This window comes from Ctenopharyngodon idella, chromosome 16 (genome assembly GCF_019924925.1).
Source record: "Ctenopharyngodon idella isolate HZGC_01 chromosome 16, HZGC01, whole genome shotgun sequence".
NCBI lineage: Eukaryota > Metazoa > Chordata > Actinopteri > Cypriniformes > Xenocyprididae > Ctenopharyngodon > Ctenopharyngodon idella.
Genome location: NC_067235.1, coordinates 28816666 through 28831204, shown reverse-complemented (window position 1 = coordinate 28831204; position 14539 = coordinate 28816666). Strand labels below are relative to the sequence as shown.

The window sequence follows — 14539 nt, the reverse complement described above, 5'->3', positions numbered from 1 at the left end:
GGCTACGCCGATGGCCAGTCCCGTTTGTTTTGAAGTTTAGAAATCAATTTCAAAATAATTTCATTTTTTCTCCTCTTGTTAAGGTTCGTCGGGGTTAGCCAGAGTTTAGATTTGAAGTGCGGTGACACGTTATGAATGATCAATTTGGCAAAGACGTTTTGATTTTTGCTTTTCCTAGGTCACTTTTCCAGCATGTGTCTTGTTTAGAGCGAGTGAATGTATCTTCACATCTCTGGGCTGATCTTTATCTTGCAGGGGTCACTAAGTAAACAGTGGATTGTGTGAATGTGACGTAGCCCTGCGCTATATTAGTTTACACTGCTGCGACTGAGTTAAGGAGTTTTATTACGACAGTGATTTAACTTTTTGTCAGCCGTACACCTTTGACCTAAAATATTTGCTTGAATTCCCCCTTAAAATTTAATATTTCAATAATTTAACAACAAATTTGCATGTTCAGGGTTTTCTGATGACTGTTAATGTACAGAGCCCCGCCTATGACGTGGACAAATGGCCATGAATATGAATTTATAATCACACCATGTTCATTAGTTGGCCAGAGGAGAACTGGCTCCCCGACTGAGCCTGGTTTCTCCGAAGGTTTTTTCCCCATTCTGTCACCTGATGGAGTTTGGGTTCCTTGCTACTGTTGCTTTTGGCTTGTTTAGTTGGGGACTCTTAATATTCAACAATACAGTGCGTGAAGAATTATTGCACGTTGATTTTCTGATTATATTTTTTTCCAGGCACATCTTACCAATTCCAAACCACATTATTCTTAATAACTACTATTTATTTTTATTTAATCATTTATAAGTGATATATAATTGTTCATGAAGGCTGGAAATTAAAAATGCCTTATATTCAGGTGTGCAGAATTATTAGGTATGTTTTCTTTTACAGATAAAATGAGCCAAAAAAGACATTTAGACAAAAAGACAAAATTTATTAAATGCCCATGAGAAGGATGCAATACTAATGCAATACTAGAAATGTTGGTTAAGGCATTACCAATGGACAGTGAAATGCTCACTGAGTCAGCAGGGTCAGACAAAAACAGGTGGAGAAGAAAAGACACATGATAACTGCAAAAGAATTAAGGTGAAGAATTAAGTGTGGAACCCTTTAGTCACCAGTGCCACAGTCTCCAGAAGTGCAAGGTGTCAGGATCTCAGACTTAGGTTAGGTAAAGAATCCTAAAAAATGACCCCCACTTAATAAGAATCACAAGCTGAAGTGTTGTGAAGTACATGAATACTGTTTTTTTTTTTTTTTTTTTTTAATTTTTATAGGCTTTATAGACACACAGATTGAGAGTGACTCTTGAAGGACCAGCACCACATCCTCTTGTACCACTGTTTGAAGAATTTATCTTCCAGAATCTGGCAGTAAGTTTTGGGAGTTCATTTTTAGTCCATATCTGCAAAATGGTCTTCAGGGTAAGAGATGGACTAAAAATGAACACCTAAAACTTGCTGCCAGATTCTGGAAGATAAATTCTCAAAACAGTGGTACAAGAGGATGTGGTGCTGGTCCATCACTCTCAATCTGTCAAACTTTTTTTAGTAAGTGTTTTATTCTGACTGTTTTTATTTTTAAATTATTTTATTTTACTTTTTTATGAATTAATTAATGATTAGATTTTCATTAACTCACAAACTCCCTGCATTTCTTTCGTGACCACCAGTTTGGGAAAACCCTGTAATTACTGTAATATTTTGGCCAATAAATATTCTGTCATGATTTTCTCAGCCTCATATTGTTCTGAAACCATGTGATTTTATTTCTTCCGTGAAACACAAAAGCAGATATTTAGCAGAATGTTCATGCAGCTCTTTTTCATACAGTGAAAGTGAATGATGACCAGGGGATTTTAAGCTCCAAAAATGACAAAAAGCACAAAACAAAGGACTATAAAAGTAGTCTACATGACTCCTACACTATATTTCAAGCCCTTTGAATCCATATGATGGATATGATGGATCCATATGATTAGGTGTAATAAATGATGACCGAATATTAATTAATCCCTTTAAATCTTGCAACGTGCTGAATATGTAGTGTTTGTAAACAGTGATTGTTCTTCTTTTGCCTATGCAGTAAATTTAATTCACTGTAGTATTTGTGATGTTACGCATACATCCATCTTTTCTTGTTTAGCGCATGTCTGTGACACAGAGACAAATTTCTGTTAGCTTAACAACAAAGATCAATTTTCCACTTCTAGCTGAATAGCTGCAGTTCGTCAATAGACCATCAAAAAGCGTTTTGTGTAAATTGGATCACAAAGCATGCGGTTTTCACATGACTTTCATTTTCTCAGATTCTTCATCTAATGAGAGTCTCTCTATCTCGTAATATATCTCATTGATTTTCTCTCTCGGGTTCAAGCGATTCTGTGATGGTGTCAGAGGGCGGCGTCCGGCGCATTTGGCCTCTGCGAGCATCTGCAAACCGCAGCCAGCGTTCAGCCGTCAGGAGATTGATTGTGACAGACTTTTAAACAGTACACAACTAAATATAGCGGGCTACAGCACTATCAGAAAATGAGCTAGGAGTGCGGGCCTAGTCGTTTAGAAAGTCATTATTCTTATCATTTGCTGTCTCTGAAATTATTTCAGGTCTCTTCATGCAATGAATGCAGTATAATAAGCCAAACATGTGCAAAGGGCTTGAACTTTGGTAATCGGAGCAGGTCGGTGAGTAGCCTTTAAAAAACACGACTCTGATGCAAGGATCCACTGGATTTGAAGTGAACGTTCAGATTGTTGTGATGCATTTCATCTCATGAATCTGTTAAATGTGTACCATGGTATTATCTTCTGATTTAACTAAAAAAGGAGCTTTAGGAGCTGTTTCTCATTGATCGGAAACATGATTTTGATGTAACCTAATATAATCAGGTTGACTCAGATATGTGTGATGAAACCAGGACATTTAGATATTACCTCTAAGGTTTGGATCGATACCAACATTTTGTGCCTGTGTATTAATACTGAATTGATATCTTACTATTCAATGTCAATCATTAGTGATGAGTAATATTTTTTTCTTAAGAATCCATTAAGAAAGCATAATGTGTAAGTGCGTGTCTGGCATTTCATTTGGATTACAAATGTATGTGGAGCTGCATAAAAATAGAGAATTTTATATTTGCTGAGCTTTGATGGCAAATAAACTGCCCGATATGAAGAGTGCAAATGACTTCACTATCACGTCACTATCACTTTTGTTAAATATTCCATCTGAATTTGATTTATAACCAGTTACCGTTATAATGACAAGTTTGTTAATATTAAACTGCGAACTGTCTTGAAAAGCAGCACATTGTCATCTGGTCAGGAATAGAAATTTGCAAAATATTGAATATGCTATAGCAAAATTTTGGCACCACTGTACTTTTTAAGACTGTTAAATAGCACAACCCTATATACATAATAGTAGACTACTTGGGGTCAGTAAGATTTTATTTTATTTTTTTTATTTTTTTTTAAATAAAGAAATTAATACATTTACTTAGCCAGGCTGACAGTATAGACATCTGTTATAAAAGATTTATCTTGAATTCAATTAAAATAAATGCTGTTCTTTTGAATTTTCTATTAATCAAAGAAAAAAAAAATCATAATAGTTTACACAAAAAATATTAAGCATCACAACTGTGTTCAACATTGATAATAATAAGAAATGTTTCATGAGCAGCAAATCAGAATATTAGAATGATTTCTGAAGGATCATGTGACACTGAAGCCTGATAAGTAATGATGCTGCAAATTCAGCATCACAGGAATACATTACATTTTATAATATTTTAAAATAGAAAACAGTTGTTCCAAATAATAACATTCTGCTTTTACTTTATTTTGATCTGTTAAATGCAGTCTTGGTGTGCATAAATCTTACTGACCCCAAACTTTTGAACGGTAGGTCTGATCGATAAAACGATAACAATACTTAACATAATATCATTTTCCTTGATAAAATTATAACAAAAGCTTGATAAATGTTCGATATAATGTGTATGCACTATGCAAATAATGCTATGCGTGTATGTCGCAGACCGCCACACTGGTGCAGATACCAATTTGCCTAACTGATAAGTGCTGCCATTTCTGTTGCATATGAGAAATATTAAATGGCAAATGTGCCAAAAAGGAAACAAAACAAAGCTACTCGTTTGAACCTCATACCACACAGAACATTTATCAGCTCGACTCAAAAGACACCACAACACAAGCTTACAGTGAATGTATTTACTCGCTGACTGTCTGAATCACGCGACCACCTAAAAGTGTTGTGAGATCCAGTGAAAAGCATTCAAGTTGAGTGCAGAGTTCTCCAATACAAACTACAAATTAAATGCCTTGTGATTTAAACTAGTTTAAAGTAGAAACGCTGTGCCGCAATGAGGTTTTTCAATCCATAAACATTTATCATGGATTTACTCTAGTAACACAAACTGTAACCATGGTATTGTGGCAGAAATGTGGGATATTCATATCGAAATGTATTATATTGTTAATGTAGACATAGAGGGCCCTATCATACACCCGGCGCAACGTGACGCCAGGCGCGACACAAGTGTTTTTTGCTAGTTTCAGCCCGACACAGTTATCATTTTTACGTCCAGCGCCCAGGTTGTTTAAATAGCAAATGCACTATTTACATGCCAGAATTTGCAAGTGGAAAGACTGAACATTCATCTGTTTCGCCCTTGGGCATCCTGATCTGAAAACGAGGGGTGTTCAGGTGCATTGTTGGCGTGTTGCTATTTTGAGGCAACTGAAAATGACTGCACCATCGACCAACAAAAACCTGGTCTAAAGTCAATGCCACAGTAATTTTTGTTATTTAAAGGCGCGTTAATAATATGCGGCTATAGGCGGGTGCACAACGCACGTACACTCTACTTATTACACACAGAGGGACGTGCAGCAGCACACAAACATGCCAAATATTAAAAATAGAAGGATTCCAATGCTTTAAACTCACACACAAGCAGATCCGTTTCCTCTCTGGAGAAGCGTTCAGTCTTTCCGCTTGCAAATTCTGGCATGTAAATAGAAATCTTTTAAAGGGAATGGGAGATGAGACTCTGATTGGTTTATTGCACGTTACGCCCAAAACACCCATGACGCATTAAGAGAATAGGGACAACCCTTTTAGATCATGCGCGTGGCGCGCAAACCATTTTTTTTTTTTCATCGTTAAACTAGCAAAAGTGGATTCGGACACACCCTAAGTGCGCTTGCGCTTCAGACCATGTGTTTAGATCGTTAAAATAGGGCCCTAAATGTATCAAAGGAGTAATGGAATATAATTACAGTAGGTTATTTTTGTTATTAAGCTACAGCAGCTTTTGTGTATTTGTATTATACTAATCCCCAGTTTCACAGACAAGGCTTAAGCCTAGTCCCAGACTAAAACACTGTTTGAGTTGTCTTAACAGAAAGCAACTTGCACTGACAAATCTTAAAATATGTCAGTGCCATTGTTTTGTCTCAAGATGGACACCAGTAATGTTTTTTTTTCTAATGCACTTTTTATGTCCTAATTGAACTAAGGCCTAATCCTGGCTTAATCTAAGCCCTGTCTGTGAAACCGGGCCTAAATGTCTTCAGGTTACTGTTTTCCATAACAAATACCATAGAAACAATATAGTTACTTTTTAGCATGGTAGTGAGGTGCAATGTGTGGTTTTACCTAGTTTAAATTAATCTAAATAATATGGAAGACCGCTGATTAATTTTAATACTAACTCAAACAGTCAGATTTTTACCCTATAAAAATGAGGTTGTTAAAATTTTTACAAATATTACTGTTTTTGCTAATGAACATAAATTTACATCTGTACTCCAACTCAAGCTACTGTCTAAATGTGCCTTTAAACTTGAAAGAAATAAAGATTTGGACATTTGTGATAATTATTGATATTAACTGATCAGTTTATCATGATAATTTTTTTTGGCCTTATCGCCCAGCCTTAGTACTTTATCATTTTTACAATATACCATAGTTTTTTTTTGTGTGTTTCTAACAACATTTAAAGCTGTGGGTGATGTTTTTCAAGACATCTTCCCCTCATCTTTTGTTTGAATAGTGTCTTTAGAAACACTTCTCCCAGTCACTCCTTAGCCTCTCAGAGAGATGTCAGGCCTCAGCGGTTGTGAGCGGCTGATATCGCTCTGCCCATCTGCTTTTAGCATATTGAGATGTATTGAGAGAACGCGAGGAGCCGCTTCCCTCCGTGAGCCGGTGAAAGGCCCGAACGCGATTAGATCATAAAACTGTAGCCTAATTTAAACGCCGGCTCTCCAGCACTTCACACCGTGTCTATTAGAGATCTGTGCGCTAATTCTTTTCATGTAGCATGAGTCCTGCAGATGTAGCACACTATAAAGGAGTCATTTAGCAGTCTTAATGAACAGAGACGGCCGTTTGGGAAGATCAGGCAGTGCTCGATGGTGCTCTGTGCAGGAAGAAAGGGCTCTTCACAGAATTTATTGCTTTATTAAAGGGAGCGCCTCGACCGTGTTACAAACGAACAAAATGACATGTTAAGTGGTGTACTTAGGATGTCAACTTCCCTAACATGAGAATTATATATGGTAGGATTGACATGCAAAAGGTCATTTATGCTTATTATGATGTTTTGATGTAGAAACTAAAGGTCACTTTTACATTTTCTGAATTTTTGGTGTTTTAGGTGATTGCAAATGTATTGCTACTAATGTGTCCTGAGTGGTTGTTAGCATGTTGCTATGTTGTTCTGGGTGGTTGCGAGGTATTATGATCTATTTTGAAAAATCTCTATTAAGTATGATGGATAGTAAAAGTAGTATATGAGAGATCCGAGAAATACAGTGCTGTTCAAAACTTTGGGATTGGTACATTTTTAAATAACTATTCTATTTGAATATATTTTAAAATGTTATTTATTCTTTAGATGTTAAAGCTGAATTTTTAGCATTACTATAGTCTAGTGTCATATGATCATTCAGATATCATTTTAATGTGCTGATTTGCTACTCAAGAAAGATTTCTTATTATTATCAATGTTGAAAACAGTTGTGGTGCTTCATATTTTGTGGAAACCATGTGATACATTATTATTTTTTAAGGATTCTTAGATGAATATAACAGCATTTATTTGAAATATAAATCTTTTACTGGCACTTTTGATCAGTTTATTGCTGTTATTTCTTTAAAAAAAACACGTACTGACCCCAAAGTAAAAGTAGTGTATTTACGGTCCCACTTTATATTAAGTGGCCTTAACTACTATGTACTTGTGTTTAAATTAATCATTTGATACAATGCACTTATTGTGTACATACATGTTTTTACATTGTACTTATATTTTAAAAACACCTGCATGTAATTACATCTGTAATTAATTACATTTATAATTACACTGTTGACCCACCCTTAAACCTACCCATACCACCAAACCTGTCCCTAACCTTACCCGTCTCCCACCTCAAAAGCAGCGAAAGTGTTTTGCAATTCAGTATGAACCAAAAGTACATTGTACTTATTTTTTGATGTAAGTACATAGTTAAGGCCACCTAATATAAAGTGGGACCATATTTACAATAACGTATTGATGCTAAAGACACGCGATGTATATTACAGAAATATTTATTTAAAATTTCTAGGGTGTAGTTGCAGAGAAAATATTTTTCAAATGCGGACTAACTTTTTTTTTTCCTGTACATTTTAGGTGGAAGCAATTCCACCAATGCCCTTGATTGCAGCAGAATCGTAATATGCATATACCCCCACAAAAAAAAAAAAAAAAAAAAAAAAAAAGAAGTACAGCTACAAGCTAAAGTCAAGAAATCATTTAGATTTAAAGAAATAACATTGCACAGAGCAGAGAAAAAAATTAATCATTCGGAAAAATGTCTCCTTTAAGATTGCACCGGTGTATTACCTGGAGGCATGAAATGTAAATGGAAAATCAACATTGTATCCTGTGATAAGGCAGACAAATTAATAAAGGCATTTTCTGTCCTCCGCTCCTGCTGACGCCAGTGTTAAAAGTCAGTAGGTCGTGCGGGAAGAACTTTTCTCGCAGATGAAGTGGGTTTTACAGGTTTGACATCGGCTGAGAAACGGCAGCGCTCCACACGTGCAGCAGCGGTCATGAGGATACTCAGTCAAGTGGGCCACAGGAAACACTTTCCTGAGGAGAGATTATGCTATGAATACTAGTGTGTAGCATATACTGTATGCTGCCTACTATTTCACAAAAAAAAAAATATATTGTAAGAAACAGTAATCAGAATGCAGCACTGCAGCTATATTATTGTATGTGTGAATGCCAACCAATTGCCAACTTGGAAATAATTGTGTATTTTACATTTTATTCCAATTTTGTGTAAAAAGACAAATAATGAGTCCAATAAAATTCAATACTGCTTTTGGTTCTGGAAGTTACAGGTCACGTTGGGTGCATTGCATTGTGGGATACAGTATTCCATGCACTATGCTCTGGTAGTATACTGTAAACCTTTTGGCTAATGCACTGTAAGTATTTTATGCAAACAGGAAATTTAGTGCACACATGCTGCAAAACTTACTTTGATAGTATAATAATATTTCATTTTGAGCAGAAATAGTGCTAATGCAATTTTTATAGCGACATTCAGTGGCTCTGTTTCAAAACCTAGTAAACTGCCTTTCTAGTAAGCATCCTATCTGAAATAAAACCTCATACATGACTTAAAAATTAAAAAAATATGTACATCAAGAGAATAGCGGTTCTTATGGAAAGAGCACAGAAGACTTGACTCACAATTCATTTGAATAGAGTTTGATGGTACTGTGTTTCTAAGTGAACAATGCAATACTGTGATAAAGAAAAAAGTGCATAGCGTACATTAAATTATTTTTATAAGTGCTGAACGAATCACATCTTATTGACAATTATTTTTCTTTGACCACCATCTTGAATGGACTTTTTCCAAAGACGGAACATCTTTGGGGGAAAGAGCAATGCGTAATATGGCAGAATAAGTCCCGTCTTCTAAAAAAAAAAAAAAAGAGCCAATCGCGATTGGTAAAGCCGTTGCGTCACTGCAGAAGCTTGGGTTGCTATAAAAATAGTGTTTTGAGACGTGCGCTTAGGATGGCACGTGTGCTTTTGCTGGTCTAGTTCATGTCAGATTTTGTTGCTGATTTGAGATATGTTATTTAAATGTGAATTCAGCAAGCAGTTTTTGACATTTAAGGATTCAAGTATGTAGGACTTGTGTTGTGTCCCAAATGACGCACTATACACTATTCAACTATACATATACATATACTACACATACTTATGCACATTGTACTTAACCGTGTAGTGTATGAACTTTATAAGGTTATTTTGTCATTCAGCATCAGTCTGATAGCCCCTCCCCCTCCACTGCGACATTCCAAACTTCACTTTTTCTGTTAATTAAATGCATCTTCTGGGTATTTAAAGTGTACTTTTTCTATTTGTAATTCAGTTAGAACACACTACTCGCACTATTTATAATACAAAACGTCATAGAATAGTGTACAAGCATGAGAATTGGGACACACCTTTGGTCTTGGATGCCCGAAATAGCTGCCCAAAGGTGTTGCAGATATGGCCACCGAGTGAACAAGACTTTTTTTTCTTTGAAAGGTACTTTGCTATTTTTGCAGTGCATTATAGGATTGCCATCTTCACAAAGAATGCGTTTAGTCCTATATCTGAAAGAGGCCAAAATGAGATATCTTGGCATCAATTTCGAGTGACTTTCACATGTTCATGTTTCTGACACATGTGGTGTATGAATGTAAGCGTCTCACATACGACAGACAGTTTGATTGTGCTGTGTTCTGTGTGTAGGTCCACTAGATGGAGGTCTGGAAGAGGAAGAGGAGGAGTGCATATCAGATGCAAATGAGCTCACTGCTAAAGAGGAGTTTTCAGTGGAGGAAAACTTTCCTGCTGACTTTGAGCCAGACAACCTCACCTGTGAGGACATGGAATACTTCTGCGGCAAAGGTCAGCCATTCCTGACGCTTCTACTTCTATGTATAGCACGACCTTTCATGTAGAAGATCTATAAACCAAGCAAGTGTTTAGACATTAATCACAGAGCATATCCTAGTGAAACGAATTGTAGCGTAACATTCCATGAAATTCAGTTTTGCTAATTGATTCCCAGCTGAAGTTTGACTCTGAGGCATCTCTGATCACTGGTTTGATGGTTTGATGGCAGTTTTAGACCAAAGCTTAAACACACACAGTTTTGGCCTTGCTTGTAGAGGTGTGGGAAAATCTCCAGAAACCTCTGCGTCCAGGTTTAGATAGACCTCCTTTGATGTCCAATTCCCACTATGTACCTGAAAAGAGGAGTTTGATCTAGGAAATGGAAACCAGTGCGCTGGCTAATCCTTAGTCATATTCCAGCCAGGACTTACCATGGGAAGCAAAACATACTTGAGCTTTTAACACTTAAAGGGATAGTTCACCCAAAAATAAACATTCTGTCATAGTTTACTTACCCTCATGTTGTTCCAAATCTGCATGACTTTATACATGTTATTTTAGGATGAACTGTCCCTTTAAAGGGGTACAAGGACGAACATGGAAGAGCAGAGGATAGAGAAAAACAAAACACCGGTCACAAATTAAAAGTCTAAAACGAGCCATTTTTGTTTAAACCAGGCGTCTAAGCTTACGTTACTCCTGTATCCTGTGTCATACATCGCTTCAGGGGTTACTCATTTGGCGCAAGTCGATGTGCGCAGTATGTGTACTGTTGTCTGGTGGAAGCTAGTTATTTTACTCTATAAAGTTTTAAATATGGATATTTTTCTTACAAAATCCCATCACTTCACTTCAGAAGGCCTTATTAACCCCCTGGAGCCATATGGATTATATTTATGATAGATGGGTGCATTTATTTTGGCCTTCAAAACAGCCTTTCACTACCACTATAAAGCTTGGTTGTGTTAGTCTGAAAGAAGATACTCATATACACCTAGGATGGTTTAAGGGTGAGTAAATCGTGGGATAATTTTCATTTTTGGGTGAACTATCTCTTTAAGAACCACATAGACATACAGTACAGTACTGTTGAAAAGTCAGTTTTTAAGAAATTAATACTTTTATTCAGCAAAAACACACTAAATTGATCAGAAGTCAAGACATTTATAATGTTATAAAAGATTTCTATTTTAAATAAATGCTCTTCTTTTGAACGTTCCGTTCATCAGTGAATCCCCCAAAAAATGTGTCATGGTTTCCACAAAAAATATGAAGCAGGTTTCACTATTAATAATAATAAGAAATGTGTCTTGAGCAGCAAATCAGCATATTAGAATGATTTCTGAAGGATCATGTGACACTGAAGACTGGAATAATAATGCTGAAAATTCAGCTTTGACATCACAGGAATAAATTACATTTTAAAATATATTCAAATAGAAAACACTTATTTTTACTTGGTGAGCATAAGAGACTTCAAAACATTAAAATCAAACTTTTGAATTGTAGTGTTATATGCCAGGACTTTTTTTCTTTCTTCAGGTCAACCTGTCATGGTGAAGCAGCAGTTTAAAAAGAATCTTGCAGAGATTAGGATAACTTTATTTATTATGCGGTGTTGAACCTGTAGTGGGGCAGCACCCTTGTGTTGGTTAGGAATCTGCATACTTGTGTATAGTATGTTTTTGGCCTGACGTCTGTCATGTGCCAGTTCAGTCAGTTTGTGCCAACTTCTTTTTATTTTTTCTATTCCTTTTATGTATTGGTCACACCTGACTAATTTGCAATGTGTGTTTAGTTCAAAGTTAAGAGGCTGTCAGAACCCCCAACACATATGCAGTCTCATCCACCCTTCTCTGGATTCCATAGTCTTCCCTCACTGTTCAGTGAGAGGAATCTGACCGAGTTTGTGCTTTGAATGTCCCTCCGCCTCAAAGAGAAATGTTTTTAAATTACATTTCTTTTAAAAAAACCACAGTGCCCAGAGGGATTTCATACAAGGCCTGTCTTTGAGGAGCAGAATCTTTTTATGTCTTGTACAAGGTGGGCTCCGTTTTAATGATTTTCCTTTTGTTCTTCCCGTAAAGGTGTAACAGGCATGACATGTGAACCTCAGAACTAATGGCAGTTTGGCAATATTTTGTTTCGAATTCAAATGAAAATCTTCATATGTGCTTTTGTTTCCCGCTGCTTCATTAAACGAGCTGGGAGAAGCCCTGCAGATGAATGCAGTTTTACTTTATTTTGTTCGTGGAGCTTTATTCAGATTCCCCAAGGGATAAAATACAGTATTCAGATGCTCAATTCAATTACGATTTAAAAGATCCCAAGGTCGTTCCTTCCATTTACAAATCAATTGGGGAAAAATATACAAACATCATCTATAGTACATGTCTATATACTTATGTCGTTTTGATTAAACCCGTGGGATTCATGAAAGAACTGCTTTGGTAAATCTAAAGATTCATTTGAAGTATTGAAATGAGCCCTTAAATTACAAAAATAATTTGAAGGCTGTAAGAGGGGTCGTAAAGTTTTTGCATTTAGAAAAAGTAAAATTACTATGTTTTTTAAGACGTGATACTGTGATATTCTTTATTTTTTATATTTTATATGTTATGTTTTTATATTAAATATTTAAGTTTATGAATGTTTAGTAATATTTTATTTTTATCTTTAATAATTATGTTTTTATCTCTACAAACTAAAAAACAATTATAAAAATTACTGTTTTTTGGACCTGATACCATGTTTTAGGAGATATACCATAGTATTCTTTTAAGAGTACTATGAATATAGCATCAGTCCCATGGTAAATATTAAAGTACCACGGTCTCAGTACTATTTTGTAAGACTTGCACCAAAGATCTCACATTCTCAAGGGAGTGTTTGAGTATGTACTTGTATCAAAGCCATTCGATGGCCTTTTTTGTCTCAAGCACCACCAAGTTTCAGCAAATCTCCTCTAAGATTCTTTTGAACCTTTTGATGGCTTTGCTAAAACGAAGACCAACAGTGGTCCAAACTTTCAACTCTTTTACTTCCGAGATGCTTTAGTAATCTTCCCGTCGTCATGCGCGAGGGGTTTGCGTCAGATTTCTCAAGCTTTCTATCTGCTGCAATTCGGCTCTAAGTCTTCCATGTCCTCGAATTCTTCGGACAAGTTCCCATTCTCTTCCCGTTAATGCATAGTACAAGCTCATCAGGTGTATTCATTTCCCCCTGATCCTCTGCTCAATTAGATCTCTTTAAAGCGCATTTAGCCCAGCGTCTGAGTGGCTTAAATTCACTCCACTTATGCAGAAGTGCTATGAATTGAAGGCGAACGCAATCCTGGTGGCATTAAACGGTTTATGTGTGTTATTCCTCGGCTATAGGATGGCAGAGAGGGTTCTCTTGATTAAGTAAACCCTCTCAAATGAGATGGCGGGCTGTAATTAGCCCAAGCAGAGTCAAACGCCAGAGCTTTAAAAAGCAGTCACTCATCCCTGTTCCTTTATCTGTTTTGGAGAATAAGGTCTCCCGTGTGAAGTTCCTCGCTGGCAGGCGGTCGCTCCACGACTGGCTCGTAGTTCAGTGGTCGTGTATCTTTGTCGTCATTTGCTGACAACTAGCTTGTCAGGAGAACCTAAAACCTCCATTAAAAGTTTCATCCTATAATAGGTATTAAAAAGCTGTCTGAACAAAAAGAGGAATCGCCCGTCTTCATTAACTCACCAAGCCCTTATTAACTTTGATCGGACGACGGTGAAGTAGCAAATCAGCTTAAATTTACAAAGGTCAGGCAGTTGGACGCTGGCAAAGTCTCACCCATTTGCTTGAGTCTGAGTCTGTTGCACCTTGTAGCTCATGGTTTGAAATGGAACAAACCAGAATTTTTAAGAGAAATCAGAATTGGTAAATGCTTTAGGATTCCCTATTTTGTTTAATAGAAATGTCTTTAATCGAGCTCAATCTGTGCTTCTAGACAGCTTTCTAACTCTTGCTATAGACTACCAAAGATAATGAATAACCGATACATATATTTATTTGTTCCCTGTGCAGTCAGACTGTTAAACACTCTTAAAGGGAATTTTTCTATGTATTTATTGTGCATATTTTAAAGGGTTAGTTCCCCCAAAAATAATGTCATTTATTACTAATCAGTGGTTCGGAGTGCCAAAGTCACGTTATTTCAGCAGTTTGACACGCGATCTGAATCACTGATTCGAAACAAACGATTTGAAGCAGTGTTTTGAAATCGGCCGTCACTAGATATTGTTGAAAAGTCGTTATTTTGTTTTTTTGGCACACAAAAGTATTCTCGTTACTTTATAATGTCAAGGTAGAACCACTGTACTCACATGAACTGTTTTAAATATGTTTTAGTACCTTTCTGTGCGTTTGAAAGTGTAAATTTACTTGCTGTCTATGGAGTCCTCACTGAGCCATCGGATTTTATCAAAAATATCTTAATTTGTGTTCCAAAGATGAACGAAGGTCTTACAGATGTAGAATGACATGAGGGTGAGTAATAAATGACATTATTTT

The 14539-nt window shown here is 36.3% G+C and overlaps 1 protein-coding gene across 4 annotated transcripts in view; it reads left to right on the top strand.

Annotated features, from left to right (window-relative positions):
* zfpm2a (zinc finger protein, FOG family member 2a) overlaps positions 1–14539 on the top strand; it is a 184424-nt gene that overhangs the window by 43242 nt on the left and 126643 nt on the right. For 3 of the 4 annotated variants that reach the window (XM_051866228.1, XM_051866230.1, XM_051866231.1), the window contains exon 2: positions 9863–10021. The exons of the other annotated variant lie outside the window; for it this stretch is intronic. In XM_051866228.1, coding sequence (XP_051722188.1) covers positions 9863–10021 — 159 coding nt within the window. The remainder of the gene's footprint in view (positions 1–9862; positions 10022–14539) is intronic. 4 annotated transcript variants of the gene reach the window in all.